General features: G+C 46.6%; 1 protein-coding gene across 1 annotated transcript in view; it reads right to left on the bottom strand.

Annotated features, from left to right (window-relative positions):
- The window catches only part of LOC139603600 (leucine-rich repeat LGI family member 4-like), a 53459-nt gene that overhangs the window by 21455 nt on the left and 11834 nt on the right, over nucleotides 1-20170 (bottom strand). Inside the window, exons 4-7 of the mRNA XM_071454491.1 lie at nucleotides 9779-9850; nucleotides 7488-7559; nucleotides 5151-5222; nucleotides 440-606 (exon numbers count right to left, since the gene is read on the bottom strand). Of these exons, the coding sequence (XP_071310592.1) occupies nucleotides 440-606; nucleotides 5151-5222; nucleotides 7488-7559; nucleotides 9779-9850 (383 nt within the window). The remainder of the gene's footprint in view (nucleotides 1-439; nucleotides 607-5150; nucleotides 5223-7487; nucleotides 7560-9778; nucleotides 9851-20170) is intronic.

Raw genomic sequence — 20170 nt, 5'->3', positions numbered from 1 at the left:
TTATTAACCCTAAAACCCCCATTTTTTACCCCTTAACCCCCCATTTTTAACCCAAAAATCCCCATTTTTTTTCCCAAAAACCCCCGGATTTTTTGCCCCCAGTCCCTCCCAGTCCCTCCCAGTCTCTCCCAGTCCCATTTCAACTCTCGAAACCCCCATTATTAACCCTTAAACCCCCATTTTTAACCCAAAAATCCCCGGATTTTCCTGTCCCAGTTTGTCCCAGTACAAACCAGTCCCGTTTCCACTCTCAAAACCCCAATTTTTAACCCTAAAATCCCCAATTTTTAACCCTAAAATTCCCATTTTTAACCCTAAAATCCCCAATTTTTAACCCTAAAATCCCCATTTTTAACCCTAAAACCCCCGGATTTTTTGCCCCCAGCCCCTCCCAGTCCCCCCCAGTCCATCCCAGTCCGTCCCAGTTTATCCCAGTTACCGCGCCGCTGGCACTGGAGCTGCTGTGGGCGGAGCTGCGCCAGGGCGGTGCCCAGGTGGGGGAGGGGCCCGCGGCATCGGCCCTCGGGGGGGGAGGGGCGGGAGCCGCCCCAGGCCAGGAGCCAGCGCAGGGCGCAGTCACAGCGCAGCGGGTTCCCGCGCAGGTCCCTGGAAATGGGGAAAAAACGGGCAAAAATGGGCAAAAATGGCACCGAAATATCCCCAAAGTGGCACCAGGGGGTTCCCGCGCAGGTCACTGAAAATGGGGGAAAAAGGGGCAAAATTGGGGCAAAAATGGCACCAAAATGGGGCAAAAATGGCACCAGGAGGTTCCCGCGCAGGTCCCTGGAAATGGGGCAAAAAGGGGCAAAAATGGGCAAAAAATATCCCCAAAATATCCCAAAAATATCCCCAAAGCGGCACCAGGGGGTTCCCGCGCAGGTCCCTGGAAATGGGGAAAAAACGGGCAAATTTGGGCAAAAAATATCCCCAAAATATCCCCAAAATATCCCCAAAGTGGCACCAGGGGGTTCCCGCGCAGGTCCCTGGAAATGGGGCAAAAAGGGGCAAAAATGGGCAAAAAATATCCCCAAAAATGGCACCAGGGGGTTCCCGCGCAGGTCACTGGAAATGGGGTGAAAATGGGGAAATTTGGGTCAAAAAATGGCACCGAAAATATCCCCAAAATATCCCCAAAGTGGCAGCAGGGGGTTCCCGCGCAGGTCACTGGAAATGGGGAAAAAACGGGCAAAAATGGGCAAAAATGGCACCGAAATATCCCCAAAGTGGCACCAGGGGGTTCCCGCGCAGGTCGCTGAAAATGGGACAAAAATGGGGAAATTTGGGCAAAAATGGCACCAAAATATCCCCAAAGTGGCACCAGGGGGTTCCCGTGCAGGTCCCTGGAAATGGGGTGAAAATGGGGAAATTTGGGTCAAAAAATGGCACCGAAAATGGGGCAAAAATGGCACCAGGGGGTTCCGGCGGAGGTCGCTGAAAATGGGGTGAAAATGGGGAAATTTGGGCAAAAAATATCCCCAAAATATCCCCAAAATATCCCCAAAGCGGCACCAGGGGGTTCCCGCGCAGGTCACTGAAAATGGGGAAAAAACGGGGAAATTTGGGGCAAAAATGGGCAAAAATGGCACCGAAAATGGCACCAGGGGGTTCCCGCGCAGGTCCCTGGAAATGGGGAAAAAAGGGGCAAATTTGGGCAAAAATGGCACCGAAATATCCCCAAAATATCCCCAAAGTGGCACCAGGGGGTTCCCGTGCAGGTCCCTGGAAATGGGGCGAAAAGGGGCAAAAATGGGGCAAAAATGGGGCAAAAATGGGGCAAAAATGGGGCAAAAATGGGGCAAAATGGCACCAGGGGGTTCCCGTGCAGGTCACTGAAAATGGGACAAAAATGGGGACATTTGTCACAAAAATGGGACAAAAAGGGACGAATTTGGGAGAAAAATGGCACCAGGGGGTTCCTGCGGAGGTCCCTGGAAATGGGGAAAAAACGGGCAAAAATGGGCAAAAATGGCACCGAAATATCCCCAAAGTGGCACCAGGGGGTTCCAGGGCAGGTCCCTGGAAATGGGGTGAAAATGGGGAAATTTGGGCAAAAATGGCACCAAAAATGGCACCGAAAATGGCACCAGGGGGTTCCCGCACAGGTCCCTGGAAATGGGGAAAAAAGGGGCAAAAATGGGCAAAAAATATCCCCAAAATATCCCCAAAATATCCCCAAAATATCCCCAAAGTGGCACCAGGGGGTTCCCGCGCAGGTCCCTGGAAATGGGGCAAAAATGGGGCAAAAATGGGCAAAAAATATCCCCAAAAATGGCACCAGGGGGTTCCCGCGCAGGTCCCTGGAAATGGGGAAAAAACGGGCAAAAATGGGCAAAAAATATCCCCGAAATATCCCCAAAGTGGCACCAGGGGGTTCCCGCGCAGGTCACTGGAAATGGGGAAAAAATGGGCAAATTTGGGACAAAAATGGGGCAAAAATATCCCCAAAGTGGCACCAGGGGGTTCCCGCGCAGGTCGCTGGAAATGGGGCGAAAAGGGGCAAAAATGGGCAAAAATGGCACCAAAAGTGGCACCAGGGGGTTCCCGCGCAGGTCCCTGGAAATGGGGCAAAAAGGGGCAAATTTGGGTCAAAAATGGCACCAAAATGGGGCAAAAATGGCACCAGGGGGTTCCCGCGCAGGTCACTGGAAATGGGGAAAAAACGGGCAAAAATGGGCAAAAATGGCACCGAAATATCCCCAAAGTGGCACCAGGGGGTTCCCGCGCAGGTCACTGAAAATGGGGCAAAAAGGGGCAAAAATGGGGCAAAAATATCCCCCAAAATATCCCCAAAGTGGCACCAGGGGGTTCCCGCGCAGGTCGCTGGAAATGGGGAGAAAATGGGCAAAAATGGGGCAAAAATGGCACCGAAAATGGCACCAGGGGGTTCCCGCACAGGTCGCTGGAAATGGGGCAAAAATGGGGAAATTTGGGCAAAAAAGGGGCAAAAATGGCACCGAAAATGGCACCAGGGGGTTCCCGCGCAGGTCACTGGAAATGGGGCAAAAAGGGGCAAATTTGGGCAAAAAATATCCCCGAAAATGGCACCAGGGGGTTCCCGCGCAGGTCGCTGAAAATGGGGGGAAAATGGGCAAATTTGGGCAAAAATGGCACCGAAATGGGGCAAAATGGCACCAGGGGGTTCCCGCGCAGGTCCCTGGAAATGGGGCGAAAAGGGGCAAAAATGGGCAAAAAATATCCCCAAAATATCCCAAAAATATCCCCAAAGCGGCACCAGGGGGTTCCCGCGCAGGTCCCTGGAAATGGGGAAAAAACGGGCAAATTTGGGTAAAAAATATCCCCAAAATATCCCCAAAATATCCCCAAAGTGGCACCAGGGGGTTCCCGCGCAGGTCCCTGGAAATGGGGCAAAAAGGGGCAGAAATGGGCAAAAAATATCCCCAAAAATGGCACCAGGGGGTTCCCGCGCAGGTCACTGGAAATGGGGTGAAAATGGGGAAATTTGGGCAAAAAATATCCCCAAAATATCCCCAAAATATCCCCAAAGTGGCAGCAGGGGGTTCCCGCGCAGGTCCCTGGAAATGGGGGAAAAAGGGGCAAAAATGGGCAAAAATGGCACCGAAAATGGCACCAGGGGGTTCCCGCGGAGGTCGCTGAAAATGGGACAAAAATGGGGACATTTGTCACAAAAATGGGGCAAAAATGGGACAAAAAGGGACAAATTTGGGAGAAAAATGGCACCAGGGGGTTCCTGCGGAGGTCACTGAAAATGGGGGAAAAAGGGGCAAAATTGGGGCAAAAATGGCACCAAAATGGGGCAAAAATGGCACCAGGGGGTTCCCGCGCAGGTCCCTGGAAATGGGGTGAAAAGGGGCAAAAATGGGCAAAAAATATCCCCAAAATATCCCAAAAATATCCCCAAAGTGGCAGCAGGGGGTTCCCGCGCAGGTCACTGGAAATGGGGAAAAAAGGGGCAAATTTGGGCAAAAAAGGGGCAAAAATGGCACCGAAATATCCCCAAAGTGGCACCAGGGGGTTCCCGCGCAGGTCCCTGGAAATGGGGAAAAACGGGGCAAAAATGGGACAAAAATGGGGACAAATGTCACAAAAATGGGAGAAAAATGGCACCAGGGGGTTCCTGCGGAGGTCACTGAAAATGGGGGAAAACGGGACAAAAATGGCACCAAAATGGGGCAAAAATGGGGCAAAAATGGCACCAGGGGGTTCCCGCACAGGTCGCTGGAAATGGGGCAAAAAGGGGCAAAAATGGGCAAAAATGGCACCGAAAATGGCACCAAAATATCCCCAAAGTGACAGTGGGGACATTTGTCACCATAATGGCACCAAAAAGGGACAAAAATGGCACCAAAGTGGCACTAAAGGGACAAAAAGTGACCAAAAACGGCAGCAAAGTGGCACCAGAGTGACACCAAAGGGACACCAAAGGGACACCGACCCCCCGAGCCACCCAGTGTCCCCAACGCCCCCTTCAATGTCCCCAAAGCCCCGCAAATGTCCCCAAAGCCCCTCAAATGTCCCCATTAATGTCACCCCAGTGTCACCCACAGGTGTCTCAGTGTCCCCAGTGTCCCCAATGTCCCCAATGTCACCCCAGTGTCACCCCCAGGTGTCTCAGTGTCCCCAATGTCCCCAGTGTCACCCCGGTGTCACCCACAGGTGTCTCAGTGTCCCCAATGTCACCCACAGGTGTCCCCAATGTCACCCCGGTGTCACCCACAGGTGTCCCAGTGTCCCCAGTGTCCCCCCAGTGTCCCCAATGTCCCCCCAGTGTCCCCAGTGTCCCCAATGTCCCCGGTGTCACCCACAGGTGTCCCAGTGTCCCCAATGTCCCCAATGTCCCCCCAGTGTCCCCAATGTCCCCAATGTCCCCCCAATGTCACCCCAGTGTCACCCACAGGTGTCTCAGTGTCCCCAGTGTCCCCAATGTCACCCCAGTGTCACCCACAGGTGCCTCATTGTCCCTGATGTCACCCCAATGTCCCCAGTGTCCCCGGTGTCACCCACAGGTGCCTCAGTGTCCCCAATGTCACCCCAATGTCCCCCCAGTGTCCCCAATGTCCCCAGTGTCCCCCCAATGTCCCCAGTGTCCCCAATGTCCCCAATGTCACCCACAGGTGCCTCAGTGTCCCCAATGTCCCCCCAATGTCCCCAATGTCCCCAGTGTCACCCACAGGTGCCTCAGTGTCCCCAGGTCCCTGAAGAGGTCCCTGGGCAGTGACTCCAGGTTGTTGTTGGCCAAACTCCTGCGGGGACACAAACGGGGACATTGGGGACAATGGGGACACAAACGGGGACACAAACGGGGACATTGGGGACATTAACGGGGACATTAATGGGGACCTTGGGGACATTAACGGGGACACAAACGGGGACATTGGGGGCATTTATGTCACTGGGGCATAAACGGGGACATTAACAGGGACACTGGGGACATTACAGGGACACAAATGGGGACATCAACGGGGACATTAATGGGGACACAAACGGGGACATTGGGGACATTAATGGGGACACAAACGGGGACATTAACGGGGACACAAACGGGGACATTAACGGGGACATTGCGGACATCAACAGGGACATTACAGGGACACAAATGGGGACATTAATGGGGACACAAACAGGGACATTAACGGGGACATTGCGGACATCAACAGGGACATTACAGGGACACAAACGGGGACATTAACGGGGACATTAACAGGGACACAAACAGGGACACTGGGGACACTGGGGACATTAAAGGGGACATTAATGGGGACACAAATGGGGACATTAATGGGGACATTGGGGACACTGGGGACACAAACGGGGACATTAACGGGGACATTAACAGGGACATTAATGGGGACATTGGGGACATTTTTATGGGATTGGGGACATTAACGGGGACATTACAGGGACACAAACAGGGACACAAACGGGGACACTGGGGACATTAAAGGGGACATTAATGGGGACACAAACGGGGACATTAATGGGGACATTGGGGACACTGGGGACACAAACGGGGACATTAACGGGGACACATATGGGGACATTGGGGACACAAATGGGGACATTACAGGGACACAAACGGGGACATTGGGGATTTGGGGGCATTTATGGGACTGGGGACATTGGGGACATTAAAGGGGACACTGGGGACACAAACGGGGACACAAACGGGGACATTGGGGGATTTGGGACGTTGGGGGGGTTTGGGGACATTGAGGACACAAATGGGGACATTAATGGGGACATTGGGGACACAAATGGGGACATTAACGGGGACACAAACGGGGACATTGGGGACACAAATGGGGACACTAATGGGGACATTAATGGGGACAATGGGGGCATTTATGGGATTGGGGACATTGGGGACATTAACGAGGACATTGGGGACACTGGGGACACAAAGGGGGACACAAACGGGGACAGTAATGGGGACATTGGGGACATTAATGGGGACACAAATGGGGACATCGGGAACACAAACGGGGACATTAACGGGGACATTAACGGGGACATTGTGGGGGTTTGGGGACATTACAGGGACACAAATGGGGACATTAACGGGGACATTAACGGGGACATTAATGGGGACACAAACGGGGACATTGGGGATATCAACAGGGACATTACAGGGACACAAACGGGGACAGTAACGGGGACATTGGGGACACAAACGGGGACATTGGGGACATTTTTATGGGATTGGGGACATTAACGGGGACACAAACGGGGACACAAGCAGGGACACTGGGGACATTAAAGGGGACATTAATGGGGACACAAACGGGGACATTGGGGACATTAACGAGGACACCGGGGACACAAACGGGGACATTAATGGGGACACATATGGGGACATTGGGGACACAAACGGGGACATTACAGGGACACAAACGGGGACACTGGGGACACAAACGAGGACATTGGGGACACAAACGGGGACACAAACGGGGACACAAACGGGGACACTGGGGACACAAACGGGGACACAAACAGGGACATTGGGGACATTGACGGGGACATTGACGGGGACATTGGGGACACTAACAGGGACATTAACGGGGACATTGGGGGCATTTATGTCATTGGGGCATTAACAGGGACACAAACGGGGACATTAACGGGGACACTGGGGACATTACAGGGACACAAACGGGGACACAAACGGGGACATCAATGGGGACATCAACAGGGACATTACAGGGACACAAATGGGGACATTGGGGACACAAATGGGGACATTAATGGGGACATTGGGGGCATTTATGGGATTGGGGACACAAACAGGGACACTGGGGACACAAATGGGGACATTAAAGGGGACATTAAAGGGGACATTGGGGGCATTTATGGGATTGGGGACATTTTGGGGGATTTGGGGACAGCAATGGGCACTTGGGGGACACTTTGGGGACACGTTGGGGACATTGGGAGGATTTGGGGACATTGAAGGGATTGGGGCCATTTGGGGCCATTTGGGGCCATTTTGGGGCCGTTTTGGGGTCACTCACAGGAATTGGAGCCCCCGGAGTCCCCTGAGAGCCCCTGGGGAGACGGAGCCGAGCTGGGAATCCTCGATGAACCTGGGAGGGACCAGTACGGACCAGTATAAACCAGTATGGACCAGTATGGACCAGTACGGACCAGTATAAACCAGTATGGACCAGTATGGACCAGTTAGAGACCAGTATGGACCAGTATGGACCAGTATAAACCAGTATGGACCAGTAGGGACCAGTACGGACCAGTACGGACCAGTATAAACCAGTATGGACCAGTAGGGACCAGTACGGACCAGTACGGACCAGTATGGACCAGTATGGACCAGTTAGAGACCAGTATGGACCAGTATGGACCAGTATAAACCAGTATGGACCAGTATAGACCAGTATGGAGCAGTATGGACGAGTATGGACCAGTATGGACCAGTACGGACCAGTTAGAGACCAGTACGGACCAGTATGGACCAGTGTGGACCAGTACGGACCAGTACGGACCAGTATGGACCAGTACGGACCAGTTAGAGACCAGTACGGACCAGTATGGACCAGTGTGGACCAGTACGGACCAGTATGGACCAGTCCCTCCCAGTACAAACCAGTACAAACCAGTACAAACACTCACAGGTATTCCAGCATTCCCAGTACAGACCAGTATAACCAGTACAGACCAGTCCAAACCAGTACAAACCAGTATAACCAGTAGAAACACTCACAGGTACTCCAGCATCCCCATTCCCAGTCCAAACCAGTCCAAACCAGTCCAAACCAGTCCAAACCAGTCCAAACCAGTACAAGCACTCACAGGTACTCCAGCATCCCCAGTCCAGACCAGTACAAACCAGTCCAAACCAGTACAGACCAGTAACACTCACAGGTATCCCAGCATCTCCATCCCCAGTCCCATTCCCAGTACAAACCAGTACAAACCAGTACAAACCAGTATAACCAGTCCCATCCCCAGTCCCTCCCAGTCCCTCCCAGTACACCCAGTTTGGCACTCACAGGTACTCCAGCATCCCCAGCCCCATTCCCAGTATAACCAGTCCCATTCCCAGTACAAACCAGTATAACCAGTCCCTCCCAGTCCAAACCAGTCCAAACCAATAGAACCAGTCCCATTCCCAGTATACCCAGTTTGGCACTCACAGGTACCCCATCAAACCCAGCCCCATTCCCAGCCCCATTCCCAGTATAACCAGTACAAACCAGTATAACCAGTACAAACCAGTAGAAGCACTCACAGGTACTCCAGCATCCCCAGCCCCATTCCCAGTACAAACCAGTCCCTCCCAGTCCAAACCAGTCCAAACCAATACAACCAGTCCCATTCCCAGTATACCCAGTTTGGCACTCACAGGTACCCCATCAAACCCAGCCCCATTCCCAGCCCCATTCCCAGTATAACCAGTACAAACCAGTATAACCAGTACAAACCAGTACAATCACTCACAGGTACTCCAGCATCCCCAGCCCCATTCCCAGTCCCTCCCAGTCCCTCCCAGCCCCATTCCCAGTACAAACCAGTATAACCAGTACCACTCACAGGTACCCCAGCATCCCCAGTACAAACCAGTACAAACCAGTCCCTCCCAGTATACCCAGTCTGGCACACACAGGTACTCCAGCATCCCCAGCCCCATTCCCAGTATAACCAGTATAACCAGCCCCATTCCCAGTCCCTCCCAGTACAAACCAGTACAAACCAGTACAAACCAGTAACACTCACAGGTATCCCATCATCCCCAGTCCCTCCCAGTACAAACCAGTCCAAACCAGTCCCTCCCAGTACAAACCAGTCCAAACCAGTCCCTCCCAGTACAAACCAGTCCAAACCAGTACAGACCAGTACAAACCACTACAAACCAGTCCCTCCCTGTCCAAACCAGTTTGGCACTCACAGGTACTCCAGCATCCCCAGTCCCTCCCAGTCCCTCCCAGTCCCATTCCCAGTACAAACCAGTATACCCAGTATAATCACTCACAGGTACTCCAGCATCCCCAGTCCCTCCCAGTCCCTCCCAGTCCAAACCAGTCCAAACCAGTCCAAACCAGTACAAACCAGTACAAGCACTCACAGGTACTCCAGCATGCCGAGTCCCATTCCCAGTACAAACCAGTCCCATTCCCAGTCCAAACCAGTACAAACCAGTACAATCACTCACAGGTACTCCAGCACGCCGAGTCCCATTCCCAGTCCCATTCCCAGTCCCATTCCCAGTACAGACCAGTACAGACCAGTCCCATTCCCAGTCCAAACCAGTCCCTCCCAGTCCAAACCAGTACAAACCAGTAACACTCACAGGTACTCCAGCATTCCGAGTCCATCGAAGGCCCCGTCCCCGATGCTGCCCACGCGCCCCGAGCTCAGCAGCCTGGGACACATTGGGGGCACATTTGGGGCAAATTCGGGGCATTTCGGGAACATTTGGGGCACTTTGGGCAAATTTGGGGCATTTCGGGAACATTTGGGGCATTTTGGGGACATTTGGGGTAAAATTGAGGCAAATTTTGGGCATTTGGGGGTAAAATTTGGGGCATTTTGGGGTCAATTTGAGGCAAATTTGGGGCATTTTGGGGACAATTTTGGGACAATTTTGGGACAATTTTGGGACAATTCGGGTCAAGTATGGGAGAAAATTTGGGACAAATTTGGGACATTTTAGGGTCAAATTTGGGGACATTTTAGGGCATTTTGGGGGAAATTTGGGGTCAATTGTGGGGATTTTGGGGACATTTGGGGTCAATTTGAGGCAAATTTTGGGACATTTTTGGGGTCAATAATGGGGAAAATTTGGGACATTTTGGGGTCAAGTATGGGAGAAAATTTGGGTGAAATTTGGGACATTTTGAGGAGATTTTGGGACAATGTGGGGACATTTTAGGGTCAAATTTGGGACATTTTGGGGGCATTTTAGGGACACTTTGGGGCAAATTTGGGACAATTTGGGGTCAATAATGGGGAAATTTTGGGACATTTTGGGGTCAAATATGGGAGAAAATTTGGGGCAAATTTGGGACATTTTAGGGACCATTTTGGGATCAATTTTTAGGGACAATTTTGGGACATTTTAAGGACATTTTGGGGACAATTATGGGGAAAATTTTGGACATTTGGGACATTTTGGGGTCAAATATGGGAGAACATTTGGGGCAAATTTGGGGACATTTGGGGCAAATTTGGGGGTAAATTTGGGGTCATTTTGGGGTAAAATTTGAGGCAAATTTTGGGGTAAAATTTGGGGCATTTGGGGACAATTTTAGGGACACTTTGGGGACATTTTGGGGTCAATAATGGGGAAATTTTGGGGCAAATTTGGGACATTTTGGGGGCATTTTAGGGACCATTTTGGGGCGAAATTTGGGGACATTTTAGGGACAAATTAGGGACAATTTTGGGACATTTTAAGGACATTTTGGGGTCAATTATGGGGAAATTTTGGGGTAAATTTTGAATATTTTAGGGTCAAATTTGGGACATTTTAGGGACCAATTTGGGACATTTTGGGGACAATTTGAGGTGAATTTGGGACATTTTGGGGTAAAATGTGGGGACAATTTAGGGACAATTATGGGGAAATTTTGGGACATTTTGGGGTCAATTATGGGGACATTTTGGGGTCAAATATGGGAGAAACTTTGGGGACAATTTGGGACATTTTGGGGTCAATTATGGGACAATTTTGGGACAATTTGGGTCAAGTATGGGAGAAAATTTGGGACAAATTTGGGACATTTTAGGGTCAAATTTGGGAGATTTTGGGACAATTTTGGGATATTTTAGGACCAATTTTGACATTTTGGGGTAAAATTTGGGGACATTTTAAGGACATTTTGGGGACAATTATGGGGAAAATTTGGGACATTTTGGGGTCAAATATGGGAGAACATTTGGGGCAAATTTGGGGACATTTGGGGCAATTTTGGGCGTAAATTTGGGGTAAATTTGGGGCATTTTGGGGTCAATTTGGGGCAAATTTGGGGCATTTGGGGGCAAATTTGGGGGTAAAATTTGGGGCATTTGGGGACATTTTAGGGACACTTTGGGGACATTTTGGGGTCAATAATGGGGGAAAATTTGGGGTAAATTTGGGACATTTTGGGGACATTTTAGGGACATTTTGGGATCAACTTTGGGGTAAAATTTGGGGATATTTAGGGACAATTTTGGGACATTTTGGGACATTTTGGGGTAAAATTTGGGGACATTTTAGGGACAAATTAGGGACAATTTGGGCATCATTTGGGGACATTTTGGGGTAAAATTTGGGCCATTTTGGGGACATTTTAGGGACAATTTTGGGACATTTTGAGGTCAATTATGGGGAAATTTGGGACATTTTGGGGTCAAATATGGGAGAAAATTTGGGGAAAATTTGGGATATTTTAGGGTCAAATTTGGGACATTTTGGAGACATTTTAGGGACCAATTTGGGGAGATTTTGGGGACAATTTGAGGTGAATTTGGGACATTTTGGGGTAAAATGTGGGGACATTTTAGGGACAATTTTGGGACATTTTAAGGACATTTTGGGGTCAATTATGGGGAAATTTTGGGACATTTTGGGGTCAAATATGGGAGAAAATTTGGGGCGAATTTGGGACATTTTGGGGGCATTTTGGGGTCAATTTTGGGGTAAAATTTGGGGACATTTTAGGGACAAATTAGGGACAATTTTGGCATCATTTGGGGACATTTTTTGGGGTCAATTTGAGGCAAATTTGGGGACATTTTGGGATAAATTTGTGGCATTTGGGACAATTTGGGGTCAATAATGGGGAAATTTTGGGACATTTTTGGGGTCAAATATGGGAGAAAATTTGGGGCAAATTTGGGACATTTTGGGGACAAATTAGGGAGAATTTTGGGGACAATTTGGGACATTCTGGGTCAATTATGGGGAAATTTTGGGACATTTTGGGGTAAATTTTGAATATTTTAGGGTCAAATTTGGGACATTTTGGGGACCATTTTAGGGAACATTTTGGGACATTTTGGGGTCAATTTTGGGGCAAAATTTGGGGACATTTTAGGGACAATTTTGGCATCATTTGGGGACAATTTTGGGGTCAATTTGAGGCAAATTGGGGGTAAAATTTTGGGGACCTTTTTTTGGGCATTTTGGGGTAAATAATGGGGAAAATTTGGGACATTTTGGGGTCAAGTATGGGAGAAAATTTGGGGACAATTTGGAATATTTTAGGGTCAAATTTGGGACATTTTGGGGACATTTTAGGGACCAATTTGGGGACATTTTGGGATCAATTTTGGGGTAAAATTTGGGACATTTTGGGGTCAAATATGGGAGAACATTTGGGGCAAATTTGGGGACATTTGGGGCAATTTTGGGCGTAAATTTGGGGTAAATTTGGGGCATTTTGGGGTCAATTTGGGGCAAATTTGGGGCATTTGGGGGCAAATTTGGGGGTAAAATTTGGGGCATTTGGGGACATTTTAGGGACACTTTGGGGACATTTTGGGGTCAATAATGGGGGAAAATTTGGGGCATTTTGGGGTCAATTTGAGGCAAATTTGGGGCATTTTGGGGACAATTTTGGGATAATTTTGGGACAATTTTGGGACAATTCGGGTCAAGTATGGAGAAAATTTGGGACAAATTTGGGACATTTTAGGGTCAAATTTGGGGACATTTTAGGGCATTTTGGGGGAAATTTGGGGTCAATTGTGATTTTGGGGATTTGGGGACATTTGGGGTCAATTTGAGGCAAATTTTGGGGACATTTTTGGGGTCAATAATGGGGAAAATTTGGGACATTTTGGGGTCAAGTATGGGAGAAAATTTGGGACAAATTTGGGACATTTTAGGGTCAAATTTGGGAGATTTTGGGACAATTTTGGGATATTTTAGGACCAATTTTGACATTTTGGGGTAAAATTTGGGGACATTTTAAGGACATTTTGGGGACAATTATGGGGAAAATTTGGGACATTTTGGGGTCAAATATGGGAGAACATTTGGGGCAAATTTGGGGACATTTGGGGCAATTTTGGGCGTAAATTTGGGGTAAATTTGGGGCATTTTGGGTCAATTTGGGGCAAATTTGGGGCATTTGGGGGCAAATTTGGGGGTAAAATTTGGGGCATTTGGGGACATTTTAGGGACACTTTGGGGACATTTTGGGGTCAATAATGGGGGAAAATTTGGGGTAAATTTGGGACATTTTGGGGACATTTTAGGGACATTTTGGGATCAACTTTGGGGTAAAATTTGGGATATTTAGGGACAATTTTGGGACATTTTGGACATTTTGGGGTAAAATTTGGGGACATTTTAGGGACAAATTAGGGACAATTTGGGCATCATTTGGGGACATTTTGGGGTAAAATTTGGGCCATTTTGGGGACATTTTAGGGACAATTTTGGGACATTTTGAGGTCAATTATGGGAAATTTGGGACATTTTGGGGTCAAATATGGAGAAAATTTGGGGAAAATTTGGGATATTTTAGGGTCAAATTTGGGACATTTTGGAGACATTTTAGGGACCAATTTGGGGAGATTTTGGGGACAATTTGAGGTGAATTTGGGACATTTTGGGGTAAAATGTGGGGACATTTTAGGGACAATTTTGGGACATTTTAAGGACATTTTGGGGTCAATTATGGGGAAATTTTGGGACATTTTGGGGTCAAATATGGAGAAAATTTGGGGCGAATTTGGGACATTTTGGGGGCATTTTGGGGTCAATTTTGGGGTAAAATTTGGGGACATTTTAGGGACAAATTAGGGACAATTTTGGCATCATTTGGGGACATTTTTTGGGGTCAATTTGAGGCAAATTTGGGACATTTTGGGATAAATTTGTGGCATTTGGGACAATTTGGGGTCAATAATGGGGAAATTTTGGGACATTTTTGGGGTCAAATATGGGAGAAAATTTGGGGCAAATTTGGGACATTTTGGGGACAAATTAGGGAGAATTTTGGGGACAATTTGGGACATTCTGGGGTCAATTATGGGGAAATTTTGGGGACATTTTGGGGTAAATTTTGAATATTTTAGGGTCAAATTTGGGACATTTTGGGGACCATTTTAGGGAAACATTTTGGGACATTTTGGGGGTCAATTTTGGGGCAAAATTTGGGGACATTTTAGGGACAATTTTGGCATCATTTGGGGACAATTTTGGGGTCAATTTGAGGCAAATTTGGGGTAAAATTTGTGGGACCTTTTTTTGGGCATTTTGGGGTAAATAATGGGGAAAATTTGGGACATTTTGGGGTCAAGTATGGGAGAAAATTTGGGGACAATTTGGAATATTTTAGGGTCAAATTTGGGACATTTTGGGGGACATTTTAGGACCAATTTGGGGACATTTTGGGATCAATTTTGGGGGTAAAATTTGGGACATTTTGGGGTCAAATATGGGAGAACATTTGGGGCAAATTTGGGGACATTTGGGGCAATTTTGGGCGTAAATTTGGGTAAATTTGGGGCATTTTTGGGGTCAATTTGGGGCAAATTTGGGGCATTTGGGGGCAAATTTGGGGGTAAAATTTGGGGCATTTGGGGACATTTTAGGGACACTTTGGGGACATTTTGGGGTCAATAATGGGGGAAAATTTGGGGCATTTTGGGGTCAATTTGAGGCAATTTGGGGCATTTTGGGGACAATTTTGGGACAATTTTGGGACAATTTTGGGACAATTCGGGTCAAGTATGGGAGAAAATTTGGGACAAATTTGGGACATTTTAGGGTCAAATTTGGGGACATTTTAGGGCATTTTGGGGGAAATTTGGGGTCAATTGTGGGATTTTGGGGACATTTGGGGTCAATTTGAGGCAAATTTTGGGACATTTTTGGGGTCAATAATGGGGAAAATTTGGGACATTTTGGGGTCAAGTATGGAGAAAATTTGGGTGGTGAAATTTGGGACATTTTGAGGAGATTTTGGGACAATGTGGGGACATTTTAGGGTCAAATTTGGGACATTTTGGGGGCATTTTAGGGACACTTTGGGGCCAAATTTGGACAATTTGGGGTCAATAATGGGGAAATTTTGGGACATTTTGGGGTCAAATATGGGAGAAAATTTGGGGCAAATTTGGGACATTTTAGGGACCATTTTGGGATCAATTTTTAGGGACAATTTTGGGACATTTTAAGGACATTTTGGGGACAATTATGGGGAAAATTTTGGACATTTGGGACATTTTGGGGTCAAATATGGGAGAACATTTGGGGCAAATTTGGGGACATTTGGGGCAAATTTGGGGGTAAATTTGGGGTCATTTTGGGGTAAAATTTGAGGCAAATTTTGGGGTAAAATTTGGGGCATTTGGGGACAATTTTAGGGACACTTTGGGGACATTTTGGGGTCAATAATGGGGAAATTTTGGGGGCAAATTTGGGACATTTTGGGGGCATTTTAGGGACCATTTTGGGGCGAAATTTGGGGACATTTTAGGGACAAATTAGGGACAATTTTGGGACATTTTAAGGACATTTTGGGGTCAATTATGGGGAAATTTTGGGGTAAATTTTGAATATTTTAGGGTCAAATTTGGGACATTTTAGGGACCAATTTGGGACATTTTGGGGACAATTTGAGGTGAATTTGGGACATTTTGGGGTAAAATGTGGGGACAATTTAGGGACAATTATGGGGAAATTTTGGGACATTTTGGGGTCAATTATGGGGACAATTTTGGGGCATTTTGGGGACATTTTGGGGTCAAATATGGGAGAAACTTTGGGGACAATTTGGGACATTTTGGGGTCAATTATGGGACAATTTTGGGACAATTCGGGTCAAGTATGGGAGAAAATTTGGGACAAATTTGGGACATTTTAGGGTCAAATTTGGGAGATTTTGGGACAATTTTGGGATATTTTAGGACCAATTTTGACATTTTGGGGTAAAATTTGGGGACATTTTAAGGACATTTTGGGGACAATTATGGGGAAAATTTGGGACATTTTGGGGTCAAATATGGGAGAACATTTGGGGCAAATTTGGGGTCAATTTGGGGCATTTTGGGGTCAATTTGAGGCAAATTTGGGGCATTTGGGGGTAAAATTTGGGGCATTTGGGGACAATTTTAGGGACACTTGGGGACATTTTGGGGTCAATAATGGGGAAAATTTGGGGCAAATTTGGGTCATTTTGGGGTCAATAATGGGGAAAATTTGGGTCATTTTGGGGTCAAGTATGGGAGAAAATTTGGGGCAAATTTGGGACATTTTGGAGAGATTTTGGGGACAATTTTGGGGTATTTTGGGGTAAAATTTGGGGCATTTTGGGGTCAATTTGAGGCAAATTTGGGGGTAAAATTTGGGGGATTTGGGGACATTTTAGGGACATTTTGGGGAGATTTTGGGACAATTTTGGGATATTTTAGGACCAATTTGGGACATTTTGGGGTAAAATTTGGGGACATTTTAGGGACAAATTAGGGACAATTTTGGCATCATTTGGGGACATTTTTTGGGGTCAATTTGAGGCAATTTTTGAGGTAAAATTTGGGGACATTTTGGGGTAAATAATGGGGAAAATTTGGGACATTTTGGGGTCAAGTATGGGAGAAAATTTGGGGCAAATTTGGGACATTTTAGATGAAATTTGGGACATTTTGGGGACATTTTAGGGATGAATTTGGGGAGATTTTGGGACAATTTCGGGACATTTTAGGACCAATTTGGGACATTTTGGGGTAAAATTTGGGGACATTTTAGGGACAAATTAGGGACAATTTGGGCATCATTTGGGGACAATTTGGGGTAAAATTTGGGGGATTTGGGGACATTTTAGGGACATTTGGGGACATTTGAGGTCAATTATGGGGAAATTTGGGACATTTTGGGGTCAAATATGGGAGAAAATTTGGGGCGAATTTGGGACATTTTGGGGGACATTTTGGGGTCAATTTTGGGGTAAAATTTGGGGACATTTTAGGGACAAATTAGGGACAATTTTGGGGTCAATTTGAGGTGAATTTGGGACATTTTGGGGTAAAATTTGGGGACATTTTAGGGGCATTTTGGGGTGAATAATGGGGAAAATTTGGGATATTTTGGGGTCAAGTATGGGAGAAAATTTGGGGAAAATTTGGGACATTTTGGGGACAAATTAGGGACAATTTTGGCATCATTGGGGACATTTTGGGGTAAAATTTGGGGACATTTTGGGGCCAATTTGGGCAATTTTGGGATCATTCTGGGACATTTTTGGGATATGGGGGACACTGGAGAAAAGTTGGGAACATTTGGGATCATTTTTGGGAAAAATCTGGGGGATTTTGGGACATTTTGGGGAAAATTTGGGGTCAATTATGGGGATTTTTTGTGAATTTTGGGGTGAACTTGGGATTTTTTTGGGGTGAATTTTTGGGGTAAATTTGGGGTAAATTTGGGGATTTTTGGGGAGTTTTTGGGGGTAAATTTGGGATATTTTGGGGTCAATTTTGGGGTCAATTTTGGGATTTTTTTTTTGGGGTCAATTTTGGGATATTTTGGGTCACTCACAGCAGGGCCAGAGGTGGGAGGTGAATTTGGATTTTTGGGGTGAATTTTGGGGTAAATTTGGGATTTTTTGGGATATTTTGGGGTGAATTTTGGGGTAAATTTAGGATTTTTGGGGTCAGTTTTGGGGTGAAATTGGGATATTTTGGGGTGAATTTTTGGGGTGAATTTTGGGGTGAATTTGGGATTTTTTGGGGTGAATTTGGGGCATTTTGGGTCACTCACAGCAGGGTCAGAGCCGGGAGGTGAATTTGGGATATTTTGGGGTCAATTTTGGGGTAAATTTTGGGATTTTTTGGGATATTTTGAGATGGATTTGGGAATTTTTTGGGATATTTGGGGGTGGATTTTGGGTATTTTGGGTCACTCGCAGCAGGGTCAGTGCCAGGAGCTGAATTTGGGACATTTTGGGGTCATTTTTGGCTAAATTTTGGGATTTTTTGGGGGAAATTTTGGATTTTCTGGGTTGGGTGTTTGGGGTCAATTTGGGATTTTTTGGGGTCAATTTTGGGGTAAATTTGGGATATTTTTGGGGTAATTTTGGGGTGAATTTTTGGGGTGAATTTGGGGCATTTTGGGTCACTCACAGCAGGGGTCAGAGCTGGGAGGTGAATTTGGGATTTTTGGGGATTTTTTGAGGTGAATTTGGGAAATTTTGGGGTGAATTTTGGGGTGAATTTGGGGATTTTTTGGGGTGAATTTTTGGTGGTAATTTTGGGATTTTTGGGGTGATTTTTGGGGTGAATTTTTGGGGTGAATTTGGGGCATTTTGGGGTGAATTTTGGGGTAAATTTTGGGAATTTTTGGGTGTCAATTTTTGGTGTGGATTTGGGATATTTTGGGGTCAATTTTGGGATTTTTTGGGGGATTTTTTTGGGACATTTTGGGGTCAATTTTGGGGTAAATTTGGGACATTTTGGGGTCAATTTTGGGGTAAATTTTGGGATTTTTTGGGGAATTTTTGGGGGCTAAATTTGGGATACTTTGGGGTCAATATTGGGGTAAATTTGGGGGATATTTTGGGGTGAATTTTGGGGTGAATATTTTTGGGTAAATTTTGGGATTTTTTGGGGTGAATTCTTGGGGTGAACTTTGGGACATTTTGGGGTGAATTTTTAGGGTGAATTTGGGATATTTTGGGGTAACTTTGGGGTAAATTTTGGTATTTTTTGGGGATATTTTGGGGGTAATTTTGGGATTTTTCAGGTGAATTTTGGGGTGAATTTGGGATATTTTGGGGGATTTTGGGGTAAATTTGGGATATTTTGGGCTGAATTTTTGGGGTGAATTTGGGATTTATGGGGTCAATTTTGGGATAAATTTTGGGATTTTTTGGGGTGAATTTTGGGGTAAATTTGGGGCATTTTGGGGTGAATTTTCGGGTGAATTTGGGAGATTTTGGGGTCATATTTTGGGGTGAATTTTTGGGTGAATTTGGGATATTTGGGGGTAATTTTGGGGTAAATTTGGGAAATTTTGGGGTCAGTTTTGGGGTGAATTTGGGGGATTTTTTGGGGTGAATTTTGGGGTGAATTTGGGAATTTTGGGATTTTTGGGGTGAATTTTTGGGGTAAATTGGGGATTTTTGGGGGATATTTTGGGGTAATTTTGAGGTGAATTTGGGACATTTGGGTGAATTTTGTGGTGGATTTTGAGGTGAATTTTGGTATTTTTGGTGTGAATTTGGGCATTTTGGGGTGAATTTTGGGCTGAATTTTGGGCTGAATTTTGGGTATGTTTGGGGTGAATTTGGGATTTTTTGGGGGTGAATTTGGGACATTTTGGGGTCAGTTTTGGGGTGAATTTTGGGGTAAATTTGGGATTTTTGGGTGAATTTTTGGGCTGAATTTTGGATATTTTGGGGTGAATTTTGGGTATTTGGGGGGTGAATTTGGGGCATTTTGGGATTTTTTTGGGGTGGATTTGGGGCATTTTGGGGTGAATTTCGGGGTGAATTTTGGGGTGAATTTGGGGCATTTTGGAGTGAATTGGGGTAAATTTGGATTTTGGGGGATTTTTAGGGTGAATTTGGATATTTTGGGGTGAATTTTGGGTTGAATTTGGGGCATTTTGAGGTGAATTTTGGGTATTTTTGGGGTAAATTTTGGGATATTTTGGGGATTTTTTGGAGGTAAATTTTGGATATTTTGGGGTGAATTTTTGGGTGAATTTGGGGCATTTTGGGTCAGTTTTGGTGTGAATTTGGACATT

Source organism: Agelaius tricolor, unplaced genomic scaffold, assembly GCF_023055355.1.
Source record: "Agelaius tricolor isolate 1412-34295 unplaced genomic scaffold, bAgeTri1.0.p SCAF_40, whole genome shotgun sequence".
Classification (NCBI taxonomy): Eukaryota; Metazoa; Chordata; class Aves; order Passeriformes; family Icteridae; genus Agelaius; species Agelaius tricolor.
This window is presented reverse-complemented; position numbering and strand designations above follow the sequence as displayed.